General features: G+C 51.0%; 9 protein-coding genes across 10 annotated transcripts; 4 read left to right on the top strand and 5 right to left on the bottom strand.

The window, feature by feature from the left end:
• Window positions 1-274: 274 nt before the first annotated feature.
• Window positions 275-1614, top strand: ALTATR162_LOCUS8567 (uncharacterized protein; the record flags this gene model as incomplete). The annotated part of the gene is made up of 2 exons (XM_043316200.1): window positions 275-1002; window positions 1056-1614. 2 exons carry the CDS (start codon window positions 275-277, stop codon window positions 1612-1614), a joined length of 1287 nt encoding a protein of 428 aa, XP_043172135.1.
• A 399-nt stretch (window positions 1615-2013) lies between these two features.
• ALTATR162_LOCUS8566 (uncharacterized protein) lies at window positions 2014-2303 on the bottom strand (the record flags this gene model as incomplete). Its single annotated transcript, XM_043316199.1, has 2 exons — window positions 2014-2168; window positions 2225-2303. The coding sequence occupies 2 exons, from the start codon at window positions 2301-2303 to the stop codon at window positions 2014-2016; spliced, it is 234 nt and encodes a 77-aa protein (XP_043172134.1).
• Window positions 2304-3850: 1547 nt separating this feature from the next.
• Window positions 3851-5218, bottom strand: ALTATR162_LOCUS8565 (uncharacterized protein; the record flags this gene model as incomplete). 2 transcript variants are annotated; one of them, XM_043316198.1, is made up of 2 exons in its annotated part: window positions 4575-4648; window positions 4684-5218. In XM_043316198.1, the coding sequence occupies 2 exons, from the start codon at window positions 5216-5218 to the stop codon at window positions 4575-4577; spliced, it is 609 nt and encodes a 202-aa protein (XP_043172133.1). The 2 variants fall into 2 exon arrangements, with proteins under 2 accessions (XP_043172132.1, XP_043172133.1); XM_043316197.1 differs by having other exon boundaries at window positions 3851-5218.
• A 530-nt stretch (window positions 5219-5748) lies between these two features.
• ALTATR162_LOCUS8564 (uncharacterized protein) lies at window positions 5749-6362 on the bottom strand (the record flags this gene model as incomplete). The annotated part of the gene is made up of 4 exons (XM_043316196.1): window positions 5749-5841; window positions 5894-5960; window positions 6016-6171; window positions 6262-6362. The coding sequence occupies 4 exons, from the start codon at window positions 6360-6362 to the stop codon at window positions 5749-5751; spliced, it is 417 nt and encodes a 138-aa protein (XP_043172131.1).
• A 707-nt stretch (window positions 6363-7069) lies between these two features.
• ALTATR162_LOCUS8563 (uncharacterized protein) lies at window positions 7070-8443 on the bottom strand (the record flags this gene model as incomplete). The annotated part of the gene is made up of 4 exons (XM_043316195.1): window positions 7070-7203; window positions 7256-7802; window positions 7852-8253; window positions 8309-8443. 4 exons carry the CDS (start codon window positions 8441-8443, stop codon window positions 7070-7072), a joined length of 1218 nt encoding a protein of 405 aa, XP_043172130.1.
• A 499-nt stretch (window positions 8444-8942) lies between these two features.
• On the top strand, window positions 8943-10495 carry ALTATR162_LOCUS8562 (uncharacterized protein; the record flags this gene model as incomplete). The annotated part of the gene is made up of 3 exons (XM_043316194.1): window positions 8943-9048; window positions 9105-9319; window positions 9368-10495. The coding sequence occupies 3 exons, from the start codon at window positions 8943-8945 to the stop codon at window positions 10493-10495; spliced, it is 1449 nt and encodes a 482-aa protein (XP_043172129.1).
• A 231-nt stretch (window positions 10496-10726) lies between these two features.
• On the top strand, window positions 10727-13006 carry ALTATR162_LOCUS8561 (uncharacterized protein; the record flags this gene model as incomplete). Its single annotated transcript, XM_043316193.1, has 3 exons — window positions 10727-10862; window positions 10906-11063; window positions 11972-13006. 3 exons carry the CDS (start codon window positions 10727-10729, stop codon window positions 13004-13006), a joined length of 1329 nt encoding a protein of 442 aa, XP_043172128.1.
• A 1114-nt stretch (window positions 13007-14120) lies between these two features.
• ALTATR162_LOCUS8560 (uncharacterized protein) lies at window positions 14121-14929 on the top strand (the record flags this gene model as incomplete). The annotated part of the gene is made up of 3 exons (XM_043316192.1): window positions 14121-14160; window positions 14210-14516; window positions 14572-14929. The coding sequence occupies 3 exons, from the start codon at window positions 14121-14123 to the stop codon at window positions 14927-14929; spliced, it is 705 nt and encodes a 234-aa protein (XP_043172127.1).
• A 589-nt stretch (window positions 14930-15518) lies between these two features.
• Window positions 15519-16761, bottom strand: ALTATR162_LOCUS8559 (uncharacterized protein; the record flags this gene model as incomplete). Its single annotated transcript, XM_043316191.1, has 4 exons — window positions 15519-15562; window positions 15622-15800; window positions 15879-16387; window positions 16447-16761. The coding sequence occupies 4 exons, from the start codon at window positions 16759-16761 to the stop codon at window positions 15519-15521; spliced, it is 1047 nt and encodes a 348-aa protein (XP_043172126.1).
• Window positions 16762-18566: the final 1805 nt, after the last annotated feature.

Here is an 18566-nt window from a genome sequence, read left to right as displayed (position 1 = left end):
ATCCTGCATCGCAGGTTTGTCGAGGGTCTGGGGTTTCAGGGTGGGAGTAAATGGTTGGATGAACAGACTGTAAGTATAGCAGCAGCAGTAGTAGTGGGTTGCGAGAAAGAGCTAGAATTACTTTATGAGTACGAAGGAGAAGATGATATCAAGGAGAGACATCTTCTTCCATCTATCCCATGTATTCTAGATGTCACACAGCTAACACCCCCATCCTCAGTATCAAGAAATCTTCGCAATATGTCAAGCCCTCCCCGGCCCAGCCTCAACCAAAATGTGTTTCTGCATCGCACTTCTCCACGCGGGCCTCCTCTCCGCCGTCTTCGCCTTCCTACTCTGGAGTCTCCCTGGCGCAATCGGCATGTATGGGCTCTCCCTCGGCGTACAGAAGATGCCCGAACGCCTCCCTCCCATCGTGTACGCCCTGCTCTCCGGACTAAACGCCAGTACCGTCGGTATCATCGCACTCGCCGCTGTGCAACTGTCTGAAAAAGCTATTCAAGACCGTGTTACACGAATTCTGGTCATTTTCGCCGCATGTGCGGGATTGTGCTATAATGCGCTTTGGTATTTCCCTGTGTTGATTGTGATTGGCGGTTTTACGACGGTGATGTGGGATATTTGGCTCAGGCAGCGCGTGGGTAAGATGAAGGCTGCGTATCTCGCTAAGAGGAGGAGGGCGAGGGATGAACAGGGTGATGCGGAGGAGGTCCAGGCTACGAGCCAGAGTATTCCTATTGAGATTACGCGGCCGGAGGCGGTGAAGAGGAGACAGGGAGCGGGCAGCTCGACGGATCGGATAGTACCTGAGCAGGAAGAGGCGGAGAGTAGTCATGCTGGAGAACATCCGGTTGTTGACAATGTAGCTGATGTCAAGACGCATAACATCTCCGTCAAGGTTGGTGTGTCGCTCATTGTGGGCTTCTTAATCTCCTTCATTGTTGTCATGGTTATCCGGGGTACGGTATCCAGCGGCCGGTCCTTCAACCTTTTCTCCAACATGTAAGTCTCCTACCTACCTACCTTCCGTTCTTTGCTAACGACATGACGCATAGGTATCTAGCCGGAACTATCATTTTCGGCGGTGGTCCCGTAGTAATCCCTCTACTCCGCTCCTACGTCGTAGACCCAGGCTGGGTTTCGCCACGGGATTTCCTCCTCGGTCTAGCTATTATTCAAGCCTTTCCAGGGCCCAACTTCAACTTCGCAGTATACTTAGGTGCCCTAGCCATCGCCTCAGCACCCGGTTCTACACCAACGATCGTAGGCGCCCTCCTCGGTTTCATCGGCATCTTCTTCCCTGGTATCGTGCTAGCAGTCGGCGTACAGTCTATTTGGCAGGTCATGCGCACCAAGGCATGGGTGCTCAGTCTATTAAGGGGGATCAATGCGACCGCTGTCGGGCTGGTATTTACGGCTGTCTACAGGCTTTGGGAGATTGGTTACCTAACGCCAGAAAGTAGTGATGGAAAGAGTTTGGCGGATGAGCCTTGGTGGGTTGTTGTTGCTGCCTTGGCGTATGCGGAGACGGCTTGGTTCGGTGTGCCGCCTGCTGTGGCAATTATCATTGGCGCCGTATTAGGATTGGGGTGGTATGGAGCTGTTGGGCAGTAGGAGACTTGTCTTTTGGGCTTCACACACATCACCGTCTGGTTGTAGTAGATATAGGTTAAGGTACGATACGAGCGTACGCTATTCTGACTATTTGTTGTACAAATGCTATCTGAGCTCGTTGCACAGAAGCTAATTAGGGGAGATGCAACCCAATAAAAGGACCTCGACCCGCCAGCACGAAGGAAATAATAAGAAAACTTCGGCAATAATAGAGCTTGAAGTCCAGCACAGTGTGTCATCGCCACAGGCATCGAAGCCAACCATCTAAGAAGAAAGAAACACACCAGAACGCCATTGAAAGCCAATTACTCCGAAGGAAAGTGGTAACCACCACGACCACACGATAACATCATCCTGTCTGTGAAGTCATGAGCCACTACCACACGGTTGGCGCCTGGCCTACTTGTAGTATCCTCCATGCGGCGCGGACGTCGACGTATTCGGGTCGTAGATCTGACCACCACCATTGTGAACAATAGGTGGTTTGCTGTATGCTTTGCTGCGTGACGAGCTACCGGAGTTTGTATATAGGCTCGAGGAAGCGGCAGAGTAGGCTGCAGGCATGTTAGACTCATCTTGGGGAATGTTCTGAGAGGAGCAGGCAACGTACATGTGGATGAAGTTGACGGACGAGATGCATAGGCACCCTTGCTCTGACCGTAGGAGCCGTACGATGAGCTCGACGACATGGTCGATTGGTGTTGGGAGCGTTGGAGGCGTTCAGAAGCCAGTGGTGATTCAAAGGATGAGATGAGTGATCGTCGTATAGAGTGTGACTGACGGCGATGTAGCTGTTTCGGGTGTATGCGAGACGAGAAGGGCGGATGGTAGTTGTGATCAAAGTAGATTGTTGACTGAAGACCAACACGAGGACAACTCTGACTCTTGCTCAAGATGCTTTATATGACTGTAGACTGAACGATTGATAGATCGATTGACTGATGAAGAGAAGAAAGAAAGCAACCACCCACCTCAGTCACAACTATTTATTCCAGGCAGACAGAACCTGAGGCCGCCAATCTACAAGACTCACTACTCGCACTGTTGACTGTTCCTCCGTCGCCATCGGAGTTCTCCTACGGTCATGTAACGCCGTTGCCTGAATAGCTGGGCTAGGCGCGTGGACGACGTAAGTGACTGCGCGATTGCGATGATTCACACGCGTGGCTATGTCCCCTCGGGACAGGTCCTGAGGCAGGACACGCGTAGGGGAACGAATCAGCGATTAGGCAGCCCTTTTTGGCACCTGCTCGACCTGCCAAGGAGAAGAGTCATCGCGCAAGTTCACCGAAGGGACCAGTTCAGTCGGTTTGAACTAAATGCGCGTTGCGGCTAGAAAGGGCGCAGGCGGAGTTAATGACCTGGGTGGTGTGTAGGGTGGATGTGTTACGCCGTCGTCTCCTGCAAGGCACATGAAGCAGTACAAACCTATGAAAAGGCAGCAAGGAATCTGTCAAAGACGCGTTATCCAGTGACGTGCACGAGACCCCCAGGCGACAGCGGAACCCAAAATGGAAAATGACAAAGCGGACACACTGGTGAACAGAAAAGTCACCGGTCGACCGAAAGAAGCATGGGTGTGGGGGCTGGGGGATAGATGGGTGCCTGAAGCCATTGGCAACATTGCGAAGTGTTCACCGCAATGCAACGTCATAAGAGTAAACCGGCGGCGTCCAAAGATGGGAGAAATGCGCATATGATGATAGAAAGAGAAGGGAAAGGAAAGGCAAAAGGCGGTGTTGTGGGATATGGAAGAAGGCGCAGTCGAGGGTTGCTGATGCATAGCGGGGTCGATGCGCTGTGAATGGCCATCGATCTGAGCAAGGCTGTTGCGAGGCAGCACGCCTTTCACATGGCCTAGAATCAGTTCTGATTCGAAACAGGGAGTTATGTGGGTGGCGATTGCGCAGCTGTGAATTGCGCAAGCGCGCATATCGTCCTGGTGTTTGCCAGCGCATAGCCGGTGAACTGCTGGAGACGTTCTGAACAGAAGGCGCAGGACCGAACTGATGGTCAACTATGTGGCGCATGTGTAAGACAGTGACTAGAAAACGTTGCGGGTCTGGAATCTGCCAGCACAGAGCCGGTGAATTGTTGGAGGCATAGCATTCCATACGTGGAGGTTTAAATGCTTGTTAAGCCAGCAGCGTGTCAAACGGACAAATGAGTCAGTCTCATCATTAATTGGTGTCGAATGCATTGGGTATCGCTGTAGCTGCTTCCTGAACCTCCCCTTCTAATCATACAATTTCAAAGCACCATTCAGATCACCAGCAACCACCTTACTTGTCTCCCTAGGATGCCATTGTACTGACAGCACAGGCGCATCACTCGCCGGAATCTTGTGGTACATCTTGCATGTCTTCCAGTCCCAGAAGCACAAGTAACCTCCGCTGTCACCGGAACTGATGAACTGCCCGTCCGGACTGATCGCCACGTCTGGCGCATATCCAGCCACATTGTGTCCTCGGTAACTCTTCTTTCGGTTTTGTCGGAAACGGTCCGTAGAGCTGTATACGGTGATCTGGTTGTCGGAGGATTGGAAGGCAACGTATTTGCCTGACGGGTGGGGTGAGGAGCGGACCATGGAGAACATGTAGGGTTCGGCGATGAACTTGATGGGTACGGGAATACCGTATTCCCAAGCGCGTAGGGATTTGTCGTCCGATGTGGTAATGAAGCGGCGGTTCTCGTCGCAGAAGGTAATTGTGTTGACAGGTCCGAGATGATGATCGTATTCTTGTACCATCTCTCCGCTTCTTGTGTCGTATTGTAGGATCTTCTTGTCGCTCATACCGGCCAGGAACTCATGTGGTGTACTGGGGTTGATGCGGACGACATGCGGCGTCTTTCCAGTCGTGAACTTGTTCAAGCACTTTCCAGTCTCCGTGTCCCATAGCTTCATGTAGCGATCGTAACTTGCGGAGATGAATTGTGTGCCGCTGGGGTTAAAGTCAATGTCAACAACCGACTTCGTGTGCCCAGAGTATGTTCGCAGGAGCTCGCGTTGGTGATAGACGTCCCATAACGCAATCTTCGAATCGGCCGAGGCAGAGAGTAGGAGGTGACCGCTGTCAGGTATGAAGCGAACTTGGGTAATCGACTTAGTGTGGTATTTGTAGGTGTGAATGAGCTTCTTGGGTATGAAGTTCTTGGGCTCGTAATCGCCGGTAAGTTTGATGTCGAGATCCGTGGGCACATGCATATATGTCCGTCCCTGATAGTCGTACTGCTGGCTACCGACAAACTCGCTCGTCTCGCCTTCGGCTTCGGTATCGCGGTAGTCTGTACCAGCGAGCTTCTTTTGCGCGGGCGCAGCGTTGTCGACGATCTCATCTTCCTCGTAGACTATTTCCACCTCGACGTCCGACCCGAACTCGTCATCTGAGGCAGCGTCTGGCCTCTCTTCCTCATATTTCGCCCAAGGTCCCTTGTATGCACCAGCACCAGTTACGACACTTGAGTTGCCCTTGCCCTCTCGCTTTCTCTTCTTCGACCCTGCGCCTGATTCGATTGCGCGCTGGCCTTGGCGGAAAGTATGTTCGCTGATGTACGTCTCTGCAGCGAACCCGGTTGGCACCCTGCCCGAGCCTCCAGCGGCCATTATAAGCGTTTTCGAGGACTAAATTAGGGTCGCGGCACGTATGGAGATTAGCGACGGTTCTTGTATTGGTGTTTGGCAAGGTTGAGAGGTAGATGGCGAGGAGTGACGAATACGGTGTTGGAGTTGGAAGCTTCCCAGCTCACCAGAAAATGTGGATGACTATGCACGGGCCATGTCCGACCATGTATTGAGTAGTCTGCGCGGTATTACATGTGAAAACTGGGTTTCATTTACGAGAGCTAACATAACGCTATCATACCCCGTCAGGACATAAACTCGTTCAATCCTTCCCTGTGAGCGCTTCCTGCCGCCAAACCCATCGCTTTGGGTATTCCACATTATCCTAAACCAACAATCATTCATGTCCTCCCGCTAGCAATATGCGTACGCGTGGCTCGTCTGCTTGAGCCGGATATCAAGTGTATCTATCCGCCATTCCTCAACCGCTGTTGAATGTGTGTCTCGTAGTTCAATGCAACCAGTACGGTCACAAAGATGCCCACAGTCAGGACGAAGGGCGAGATCCCCACCTAGTGAGACTCGTCGCGGATGAGGGCGACGATCATGCTGTAGAGGTAGAAGAAGAACATGAGCAGGTGGAAGCCCAGCTTGATGAAGGATTCCTGAGTCTTTGTTAGCCTAACGTCATGTACTCTGTATATTCTCTTATTGTACCTTCTTGTGCACGTTGAGCTTCCTGAAGATCTCCGTCGCGTCCAACAGATGCTGGTTCTCAAAGATCCTGTGACTGTCAGCGTTGTCCTGATTGTATAGTATAATCCGATGTCGCGACGTACTTCTTTCCGTTCCAGGCCAACAGAGGCAGATTTAGAATCAGCGCAATCCAGTATCCGTTGATGAGGAACAAGAAGGTCAGGAAAGCGTGGACAGCGGCTTCGGGGATGATGTAGGTGTTCAGGCGGTTGCAGAGATCGATGGGGTTGATGTAGTCACTGGCGCAAAATTAGCATGTGCTGATCAAGGTACAGGCTGTGTCGCAAAGCAGGCTGTGCCATGGTGTCATGTATTTGGAGCTCACTTACCATTCCAGATCGCTGTACATGATAGTAAAGAAGACTTGTAGGAACAGGTTGACGGCATTTATCAGCACCGCCAACAGGTACAGCCATGCTTCGCCTGTCATTGTGGAAGTGTCGTGTGTTGCGTAGCACGGCTATGGCGTATGAAGAAGGTTGAAAATAGACTAGCTATATCGCCAGTAGGCTCTTGTATACGAGTGGACAGATAGACAACAGATGTTCAGGACTCGGATGCCGTCGTGTGTTTGCAGGCTGCCGAGCTAGAACGCGGGAAGCTAGCTTGTGCGCGGGGCCTAGCTACAAGTTGCGATGACGTGGGTGGGCGGTGGAGTTACACGACGGTATGGCGATAGTAGAATCTTGAAGAGTAACGGCGATTGGCAAGGTCGTTCAAATTCTGGTGGGAGTTGGGCAAAGATGTTCGGATGACGTTGAGGCGGAGACACGAGTTGCTTCCCTGGACAGCGGGCAGGCACAGTTAGCGTCATTCGCCTCGCTTGCAGGTGTGCGTTGAGCGGGCCAACATCGTCCGACCAAAGCTTGACGGAAGGTTGCCAGTCTCACGGAGATAAAGATTGTTTCGCCGAAACGAAACGTAACTTGATGTGCAGAGACAGAAATGCTAGCACTATGTGCACTGCTACAAATAGCCATCACGAGCAGCATTGATGGTAACAACCCACCACATCTATTAAGTGTCAAATAGGGCAAAGCCCCATTTTCTTGACCCACGCCACGCAATCCAATAATGAAGGCCATAACGGGGTGATATTATGTAGCTATGTCAATCACCCAGAATACCTCAACTTTTTTAGGCAGCTGTTTTCGCTTCGCCGTTCGTCTCACCGTTCGAGGTTCCCGGCATCTGTACGGGACCGCCGGGCGAGTCTGGTAGTCGCGCGGTCAGAACCTCTACGCCATCCTCTGTTACGAGTAGGGTATGTTCTGTAGCAAGTTAGTTATGGAAAGAGTATATGGATCAGTGGGTCAAGCTTACCAAACTGCGCTGTCAGAGAGCCATCTTGCGTGACACTGGTCCATTCATCGGGCCATGTCTTGTCCCTATGCGAACCAACACTGATCATGGGCTCAATGGTGAAGCACATTCCAGGCTTTGCCGATCCAACTGCCTTGTTCTTGGCGTAATGAGGAACGTTGGGCGCGCAGTGAAATAGCTGGTTGACACCGTGCCCGCAGTATGTCCTGATTACGCTGCAATTCTTGCTCTTTGCGTGCTTCTCAATGACGTTGCCATACTCACGGAATAGTGTACCTGGCTTGACAATCTCGATAGCCTTGTCCAGGCACTCTCGTGCCGTCTCCGTCACACGCACCGCATCTGGATTGGCCAGAGCCTTGTCTCCAATGTAGAATGTTTCATTCAGATCCGCGTGGAAACCGCCGTGGTAGACGGAAATATCAACGTTCAAGATGTCGCCATCTTTGAGTACGCGCTGGTCGGGAATGCCGTGGCAAATGACCTCGTTTAGCGATGTGCATACGGACTTGGGGAAGTGGCAGTAGTTGAGGGGTGATGGGTACGACTGTCGTTGTCAGCACATTTCTCTGTTTTCCTATGATTGCCGCTCTTACGTCGCGCTCAATAGTAGCCTTGTGAACGATCTCATCGATATAATCGGTGGTGACCCCAGGCTTTGCCGCTCTTCCTGCGATGTCCAAGATCTCACGACCGAACCGGCACACCTTGCGCATGGCATCTTGCTCCTCCTTGTTCAAGATGGTGATCTTGTTCCTGTTGACAAACACCTGCTCCGAGCGTGGTATGCCATCCTTAGCGTAGTCTGGGTGTTTAATGTGCTTAGGGACTTCGCGGCGTGGCGAGAGCGGGTATACGGGTCTTAGGGCGCCGGTGTACGAGTACGTGGGAAATGGGTTGTAGTGACCCGTAGCTGGATCCGGGTGAGAAACTACTTTGGGCGTAAAGATGTTTTGGAGAATACTACTTTGTGACTTGTGCACCTTCTTGTGCTCACTCTACCGGGCCGTTAGATTGTTTTGTCTGCAACGTAAGAGCAATCTCACTATATACCCAGTTGCGCTTGAAACAATCTTGCGAGCAGAAGTAGCTCTCTTTCCCTATCTTCTGGCAGTTTGGACATTGCAGAGAGCCGGCATCGTTCTCGCAGTCATTGCCTGAGCATTTGCGCGGGGCGTCTGTGGCCATCGCGTGCGGTAGTGTAGGAGGAATAGCAGGCGTGGCTAAGGCGGGAAATGGCCTGTGTTATTGCAGGCGTTACAGTCTATAGCGCGCTATAAAGCTGTGCGTGTGGAGTAGTGGGTTGCGCACAAAAAGCCTGGTGGATTGCTACTTTTGTTCGTACGCCGCATCGTCAAGTCGGAAATCGTTGCAGGGGTCCAGGCCGCCGGCCGCCGATCGCTGATTACTAAGTAGTGGCTAGAGAGAGGCCGCGCTTACCATGTTCGGTCTTGACGTGCTTCATGAGCCCTACCTTGCCATCCTATCTGAGTCTTTGACTTTCTGGTTATGCTTTGATAATTGTCACCCGCGTCTCACCTTTTTCTTCCCTGCAGAAGATGTGTTTTTACTTCTCTTCCTTCTTCCCTTCTCTTACTCCCCGCCTCACACCACCCCGCCTCTGAACACAAACTAGCGAATTAAGCAGCTTTTAATCCATCATCACTCCCACTGCTTCCTATATATTATGTCGCAGAAGGTAGTCGTGGTCGGAGCTGGGCCAGTAGGCTCGCTGGCTGCACTCTATGCGGCTGTGCGTGGATTTGAGGTTGAGGTCTACGAACTCAGAGCAGGTAAGATATGGCTTGTAAACCATCTCGGTTCTAGCGAGCAACCTAACGCTAGCCAGATCTCCGAGACCCTAACACCACACCATTAAACTTTTCCAAGTCTATCAACCTTGCTCTCTCCGAGCGAGGCATCCACTCTCTTCGCAAGACCGGACTATCCGACCTTGCCGATGCAGTGTTAGCAGAGACATTCCCCATGCATGGTCGCATGATCCATATACGGAAAAACGGAGAGTATGTTCGACAGCCACAGATATACGATGCGAGAGGACGGGTAAGCATGGTCTTTGTCCCTTGGTTCGGGTCTTGCTAACTTTGGCAGAGCTTGCTGGCCATGGACCGAACGGGTCTGAACAAGACATTACTCGACCATCTAGAGGCCATGCCTAATGTCAAACTCATGTTCAACCACAAATTGGTCGGTGCAGACTTTCGAAAGAAGACTGCATGGTTCGAGCATCGAACCAAGTCTGCTGAAGAGCAGGGCGACGAGTTCGAGATCAACTTCGACCTTATGATTGGTGCTGACGGTGCACACTCCGCCGTGCGGTATCACTTGATGAAGTTCGTTCCTATGTCGTTTCAGCAAGAGTACATCGACAAACTCTGGTGTCAATTCCACGTCCCACCTGCACCCAACGGCGACTTCCGGATACCTCCAAACTACCTACACATCTGGCCTCAAGATGAGTCTATGTTCATCGCGCTTCCAAACCTTGACAAGACGTTCACATCCACGCTGTTCTTGACCAGAGAAGGCTTCGAGCAGTTGGATGCATCTGGCAAAGTCGTCGAGTACTTCGATGAGAAGTTTCCAGGAGTAGTGCCAGACCTTATCACCGAAGACGACCTCCGCAAGCAGTACGCGTCCAACCAACACCTACCTTTGATCTCTATCAAATGCACACCATACCACTACGAAGACTCTGGTGTCATTGTGGGAGATGCTGCCCATGCTATGGTACCATTCTACGGCCAAGGAATGAACGCTGGACTGGAAGATGTTCGCGTTCTGTTTGACTTCATTGACAAGTATCCTAACGATAGATTGAAGGCGCTCGGTGAGTACACGAAAGAGCGTACCCCTGATGCATACTCAATCAACGATCTTGCCATGGGCAATTATCGTGAGATGGCAAGCGACGTCAAGAAGCCGCTATACCTATTGCGAAAGTGGGTAGAAGAGCAGCTCTACCTCTACGTCCCGAGCGCTGGCTGGGCCACCCAGTATTCGAGGGTCACGTTTAGCAACTTGCGATACTCCGAGGTTATTCAAGCATCACAAAGACAGGCCAAGATACTGCACGGCATGGTTGGTTTGGCGCTTGCTTCTGTCGCAGGTGCCGCGTTCTGGTTCACGAGATCCGGAGGCGCACAACAGGCAAAGATGAGTATCCTCAGGTCAATTTGCGTAGTTGCGCAAAAATTGCAGAAGCTCACGGAAGGTTGAGCTGTAATGGTAATAGTATGAGCGACGGCTTGTACGCAATCTGTAATATTATATGTCGTTCTGGTATCAACCGCTCTCAATCACGTAGCTGACCTCTAATTTGCTCGCTAAGAACGCCACGAGACGGGAACTCTGGGCTCTAGCTGAGCTCGCACGGCATCAGCAGTTGTGTACATCTGACACCCCGCTCCCACTGCAGAGCTTCCAGGCTAGGGTCGCATCACCATCAGGATGCGGGACTACGAATACAATGTCTTTGAAGACTGGTTCTCCCAATCTGAGCTGTTCTTCGATTTTGAGTTGTCTGCTCGCTCTAAGGCAGTGTTCTATCTTCGTCATGTTCTATACAACGACCGCACACTCGCATGTACGTGTAGAACCCAAGGATCTGAAGATACTAACAATGACAGATATATCGCGATTGACGCCAATGCAAAGCTGGCAGACTGCTGATGCGATTTGGCTTGAGATACATCATGAAGCTCCCGGTCTGGCAGAGGGAACTCTAAATAAGCGAGACGGCGAGGGATCTCCATACACGACTCTTTGCTTTCGCGGTTTCATTTCGGTTACCACACATGGCTATGCTACTGTTGAACTATCGGAGTGCTTTGTACATCACCACCATGAGTTCAGTGCTCACACCGCGGTACAGATATACGGACTTCTATCGCAAGACCCAAGGCTGTCCTCTAGGCTGACGTTAAATGCCCCTGAGAAACATCACGCCGGAATTCCAATACAAACTACTGCAAAACGTAGGGCTTTGACACATAGGCGAGTCTGTCCGAAAGATCTTGTCATCTTCAACGCGACACTTTGCTCGACCTCTCCCGCGGTCTTTGAAGTTCCGAGCACGACTGCAACAGTTGGTGTGGTAAGCTAAACAAACGAAAACCCTCCAGCGGAGCTTGTATGTTGACATGTCTCTGTGCACATAGGAATTTTCCACCGAAAACATCATTGTGGACCTTCTTCATATGTACACGCTATCAAATGAATGGCGTCCATTGCTTACCAAGGAACTTCTTGCCTGGGCTACGATCCCAGCAAAAGGTGCTTGCCCGACCTGGACTGCTGGCCACTGGGCAGCCACGCCTACAGTATATCCACATGATCCTGTACAGCTTTCACTGTTATCAAATCCCGATTTTGGCTATAACATAATACGCGACGCGAACTCGCTCAAATTCACCAAGATAGCGGGGTTTAGTTATGTCGGCTGGTCACTGCCTAGCGCTACCTCTGATCCCATAGGAAGCCTTTGTGGCATGATACTATGGTGCATTTCCATCGCTCTGCTCTATTTGAAATTCAGACAAGAGAGGAAACTTGGTGGGTTTCGCAAAGCCCTGCGCCCTCATACTCGACCAGGGTATGTGCGGCTAGAGTGGACCTGTGTAGGTTTTCTAAATCTCGACGCGATTACTATTTGCGGATCGCATTTATTCGAGGACTATGCTAACAACTGTTTAGCCATGTGGCGAAGAACTTTATGCGGATTACGCAGATACCACCAACAAAACGGCGCTCGATCGTTTCTGTAAACAGCTACACAAGCTAGGCAATCGCTCTGGAGTGGAGTCATTACTTGACTCACCTGCGGACTGCATCGGTGCCTCACCGGGACCACACGACGGGATCCCAGGTCCTTCAGAAAGACAAGGAAATGGCAGCCGCCGTGGATCTGGTCCGGATAGCGGTAACGAGACTTCTGGTCAGCTTTCATCACGCCCATCTGGGAGCTCTCAAGATACTGGTAATGACCGCTCTCAGTCCATGATTGGAAAGATCAACCGACACCTGAACGATGAAGGCCATCCAACCCATTGCAGATATCTCGAACTTTGCATCGACACAAGCCAACATGGCACGTCCTTGGGAGAGATTCGTCTGAATGGGGTGGGAGCTGGCTCGGGTCCACGCGTGCAGAACGACTGGGAGCTCTTTACCAAAATTTATGAGACCTACTCCAACTCTCGTCGATCCAGTCGCTTTGGTTTCTTGTATAAGCCAGTTGACATCCAATTCGTACGATTCAGTGTCTTTGGTGGTGGGCATGTAGGCATCTACGAAAAGCCAATGATTTTACCGCCAGAAACTGACGTGAGAAATGGAAAGTGGCAATACTACGAGTGTCCGCTTGAGCCGCTCCCGCCGATTGATAGTCGTACCTTCTTTCACTACTTCTGGAATCACAGACGCCGTACATCTCAGGATGGCACGAGTAGCTTGTTTCTCAACCGCTTGCCGAAAAAGGTTGGTACTAGCATGCTGCAACAGGAAGCGTCAAACACTCTAAATCTTGGATACGGCATACATATCATCGAAGGTCCAAACAAGAAACTACTCAGCGTCGCTGTCTTCGTCATTTTGGTGGTCAGTTTTGCCGCATCACTTGCTTACTCACTTGCCACGCATGCCCAGGAAAGCGGATTTGGCATCGGTCAATGGATGGTAGCTGCCATGACTGCTGGATTAGGCGCGATATACTTCGATCTGACCGAGTAGTAGTCGATATACATTATCCAACTTTTCCAAGCTCTGGCATTAGGTGCTGGAAGTTCCCATGCCAAGAAAACCGGTTTATATGAGCAGAATATCAATGGGCCCCGAACTGCTGGTTTCGCACACCGCGTATATCATACGAAGCGGTACCAATATTGAAGCTCCGCCACCCACTCAATTATGAGTACACCCCTAGCTACAACAATCTTCGCCGCGCCACAAGCGACCAGCCACGTGAGCTTCGCGTGGATGTTTTGCTGCCCCACAAGCTAAATGTGGGGAAGCGATTCGGAGTGAGTGCATGGCATGGCGCTCGCTTGCGGTGGCATCACCACTCGACATGCTACATCCGGGGTACATACAGTCTATACGGTTCAGAATCACTATAATTCCACTTACGTATTTCCATGAGCAGTGCATTTGCATTACAGCCTTCTTGATGCAATTTGTCGTCAACCTCATTCGCATTTTCGGTGCACATTAAGCCGGAGATACTGGTATCTTCATAGTCGCGTTGATCTCTCGCAGGCGCGTGGCAATGCATCTCCACTTCTTCGATACACAAACCTATCTATCATACACTCTACACACTATGCGGGTAAATACGTCAACCTCTCACAACGCACACAATGAACATCGTACCGTCGCTCACGACCTTCCAGAAACAGCGTGTTCACCGCACCCGCAAGGTCACATTCACCAAAAAGCATTCAATGATGGCTTGGTGTGGTAATCAGAGACATCCCTGTGGACGCAGGCCCACGCTCCAGAAGCCTTAGAACCTCACACCTGGGTCGTAGTGAAGTCAGTCACGCGTGGCTGTAAGGTCTCAACCTGGATAAGGTGGTTGCTATTCTAGTCTATCTTGCACGCGTGCTTGTATATCGCCGCTTTGTACTCTAAGCTGTGGTTCTCGAGTGGATGGATCTCCAGCACGGAACCTTGGCGAGTCTCGATTGGTTCTTATTAAAGCACCTTGTCGCTCCAGATCTTGCTTGTGACACGCACGATAGCTTTTTTTTTTTAAATTCTTTTTCGACCTTCAGATACTTGACTGTCGTGCGATTGCGCTGCTGATCGTCTACAGGTATCTTTCTAGATCGACAATACAGTCAAGATGCACTTCGCATATGGTCTTGCGGCTTTGGCTAGCCTTGGTAAGTAGTCTATCTCTAATCAATTCCGTTCTTAACTGATATCATGTAGCTCAAGCATGGCCAACATCAGAATCACAACATCTAGCGCCTCGCGCCGTAAGCTACGTGGACTCAGAAACAGGCTTCACGTTTTCTGAAACCAAAGCGGCTGCAACACTTACCTCCAATATCATCTACCGCATAGCGCAGCCTGCCAATGTCCCAGCAGGCCAGCCTTACGACGTAGTCCTCCAAGTCGTCGCACCCAACTCCCTCGGCTGGATTGGTCTCGCATGGGGTGGCAGCATGATCCGCAACCCCCTCACAGTCTCATATCCCAACGGTCAAAAACCCACCGTATCCTCGCGATGGGCCACGTAAGTCACTATCCTTCCCAATAGCGTCAAAGAACTGTATTAACACGTGCCATAGCGGCCACTCCACGCCCCAACAATATGCCTCAGCTACTTACACGCCCCTCACAACCGGCAACAAGTCAAACAACACGCACTGGCAATTCACCGTGAAATGCACCGGCTGCACTACCTACACCGGTTCATCTGGCGCCGTGCGCATTGACCCTACTGGTAGCAAGCGTTTTGGCTTTGCCTGTGCGCAGGGTAAAGTCTCGAACCCTTCTTCGACCAGCGCATCTATCCCGGTGCATGACGTATATAACTACATCACGCATGACTTCTCTGCGGGTGCGAATCAGAATTTCGAGGCACTTTTGAGTAAGAACGGGGTTGCGAGCACGGGGGAGACGGGAAATGCTACGGAGAAGGTTTAGGGCTGCGCGTGGTGTACGGTGTGTGGTGTGTGGTATAGACTGCGGAGGAATAGGATCTGGGGAGAGCTTTGTAGATATCGCTTGCAATTTCGTTGATTATATTTGATATAATAGAAACTTGGTGTCTACTCTCGAGATTTGCTGGCGTTGCGACAAGGCTTCTTGATATTCGGATGATGCAGATGTGAGAGGTTGAATTTCCAGCATGTGACAACCATTTCCTCATGTGGAGTTTTTACGTAGAAATGAGGTATGAAATCATCGAGGTTCATCTGCACGAAAGAGTCGTACAAAGCATATGTCAGTTCCATGGCGACATCGCGAGTGCTTGACTAACGTCAAAGACGCGGGTGACCGCGGCGAACAGTCAGTACAGAACAATATCACAATCGAACTGCACGGCGAAATGCATATCTTTAACAACAACATGCATTCTTATTTGTCTCTGCAATCTAAAGAATTATACAACATAATGCCAAACGAGTGCTAAGCCGAAAGCACCGCACTTAACAACTTTGAGCCACGCAGGACCGAACCGACAGCCATCGAGTGACAGTAGCAATAAGATAAGTGCGCGAACCGGGGGCTTCTATGCCTTGATAGCCATGTCACCAAGCGGCATCTCCTTGAGCCCTGTATTTCATACGTTAGCTTTGCATCACAAGCGTGTAATTGAAGAATAAGACACTTACAGCCGTCGACCGCCTCAGGAGCTTGTTGCTTCTTCTTGCAAGCGTTGTATTGAGCGGGCTGTTGAACGGTGAGACCAGCTTTGGGGCAAGCGGTGTTGAGGTTGCAGTTGTTGTCCATGGCCTTCTGGAGAGAGTCGCCTTCCCAACCGAAGACGTAATCACCGTGTGCAGCAGAACCACTAGAAGTCCAGGGTTAGCCTTTGTATGTTTCGCTGTGGCGAATTGCTAAAGAGAAGTAAAGAAGTCGAGCTACGTACCCAATGTTCATGCTGTAAACGAAAGGATCCGAACCATCAGTGGGCCACAAGCTCTGGTCGGCAAACTTTCTGACATCCCACATGAGTTCGTACATGACCTGAGGAAGCTTGACGGGGTGAGTAGATGGGCAAGCGCCGCCTCCAGTAGCACCTGAGCCCTGACCGTAAGCAACGTGGCTCTGGTGGTCTGGTGAGTCGAGGTTCTTGCCATCCCAGCAAGTAGGGAAGATGATGGTCTGGCGGATGAGCTTGCACTTGGGGTCCTTGGGGATAGCGACAGTGTCGGAACCCGTGCAGGGTGCACCTCCAACGAAGGTGCTCTCAGATGGAGCATTCCAGCAGCGATGGCAGATGTTGGCGAGCTTGACTTTGCTGTTATCGGTGTTGGTGGCTGAGCCTGCAAGCATACGGAAGCCCTTCTTAAAAGCGGTGACTTTGCCACTGGGGATGTAGTAGACATCGAGACCGCCGTCGTTGATGAGCTGTCCTTGTGGTCCACCGTTTCCAATCTAAGTTTCGAGTTAGCGGCTTGCCCTATTGTTCTGGTTCGTGCCATGCTGCTACATACCTGAGGCACACGGATGTAGGTTCCGTTCTTTGCCTTGAAGAACATGACAGCAGTCCAGTAGTTCGACTTGTCCTGGACGAAACTGCATGATGTGCACTTGGAAAGCTGCGCAGGGTCGTTTGCGGGGTCCATTGTGATGTTGAAAGAGTCGCCTCCGACAATCTGATGAAGATGTGGGGTGTATTTCACGCCGGGGTTGACAAGCGGATCTGTTCGCTCAACGACAAGCTGCGAGCAAGCAAATCGCAACATGTTCTGTGCAGCGACATTTCCGGCAAGAGCCGTGGCCGCGGCGAGAAAGGTAGCCCACTGCATCGTAACTAGCGATCGTAGTGTAGTCTTCGACTCTTGAGGATGTGACTGATAATCGGAGAAATGAACGATGATGAGTGAAGAGACACAGAACTCGAAACAACAACCACGTTTCGCAGTAACTTCTCTTATAATGAGACCGGAAAAGTAATCGACGAATTGGTGTTGTCCACGAGGACAACTGCCGGACCACGGGGAGATCCTGATCGATCAGTCGTGCGAATTATGGGGTTAATATAAGGTGGTCTAATGATTGGGTTGGGAAACTTTGCAGCGCATATTGTTCGCCCACTTCGTATGATGAACCAAAGAATAGCAAATTTTGGAGTGTGCACTGGGAAGGTCGTTGCAGCTTGTCACGCTCGCTGTCGAATCATACTACTGAGTTGACCACCTACGAGCCCGGAGGCCCGGATGCAGGCTTTAGATTTGCCGCCCACGATATTACGTCCGTGACTGTGGAGGCAAGGCACCCATATGCTGTGTTTTCCAAGGCACTTGGCATGTATCAAAACAGCAGATACAGGGCGGTATAATGACCACCGAGTGTCTCTCAGACGGCACAGTCCGCAAAGACCGAAAGGTTGATAGGGCCTCTCCTGAAGAGCTCTGGAGGGTGCCGTAGAAAGCCTGAAAACGTCACAAGCACAGCAAGTTGTGAGCTCGACTACTGTCAGTTTTGTGCAGGCTTTCATCGTGTAGAGCTTCGTCAGTCGCATCCGCTTACATTGTGTCACGCGTCAAATTCTGAGATAGCTGAAGCGTGGGATGAGGATCAGCATCATAATTCAGATTAATGTGGGTCATCCGCCACTCGAACATGTCGCCGATATGGCATGCATGCATGCTTTGAAGTTCTAGAGCTTCCAAGTTCTTCCAAGAAGGACTTATCAACGTCGTGGTGAGGCTGATTGAGATGTAGAAGTAGGTTAGACTCCCACGTTTGCGATATTACATCGTGCGGGAGGTGCCTTTGGGCCTCCTTGATGACACCGGTGTCAAATTGATGTAATCGTGCGGTGAAGACGCATGGCAATAGAGTGTAGGGAAACAGAGATGCCAAGAAGGATCTGACATCCGGATTCTGAGGCTATATGTGATGCTTAACTCAAAACACTGTAACGGGCTTCCGGCTTTGTTGGAAGCACTCAATGTGCGCCAGTAGATGGCGAGGACAAACCATGCATCAACGGGAATACGCCGTAGACCGTTGGAATATCATGCATCGAAACCACTGGCGTGTTTCGAAACTTCCACGGCGTCGGCGGGTTCGAGTGGTACGTCGATACTAGCATGTGGAACGATGAGGTCGTCAGAGCAAGGTTTGGCGAAGGCTGCGGGGCGTCTTCGCTTGGCTCTTCACTCCGGAGCAGGCGCTAACACTCGTCGAGTAACGCTTGCTTCGCCGCATGGAAATCATCCGCAGACACCAAGCCTTTCCTCTTTCAACCACCAGATTCATCTAACGTTCCTCACGCAGAAAGCCAGTTATGCTACGGCTGACTTTAGCCGCGACCAATGTGGTTAAGCCTGCGTCCTGAGTTGTCCTTTGCGACAACCTTCATATTACAAGGTGTCTGGATCGGCGCCAGCTGATGAAGGCCCCTTGCGCTCACTCACCGGCACTTCAGCCACGCGACTCTTCGCTATGCAAGGCGGATTAAAGTTTGTGTGGGGTATCGCATGGAAAATTGCCGATGGCAGGGGTTGTGTATGTCGAGATATTTCGGCTGAAGTGAGAAGTAAAATACTGTATTGCGGAACGATTGAGGATGTGGAAAGGAAGCACGACTCTGGGTCATGTTGCT

Source organism: Alternaria atra (genome assembly GCF_907166805.1).
Source record: "Alternaria atra isolate CS162 genome assembly, contig: 29, whole genome shotgun sequence".
In the NCBI taxonomy this organism is placed as follows: domain Eukaryota; kingdom Fungi; phylum Ascomycota; class Dothideomycetes; order Pleosporales; family Pleosporaceae; genus Alternaria; species Alternaria atra.
The sequence above is the reverse complement of the archived record's forward strand: the minus strand, read 5'-3'. Positions and strand labels throughout refer to the sequence as shown.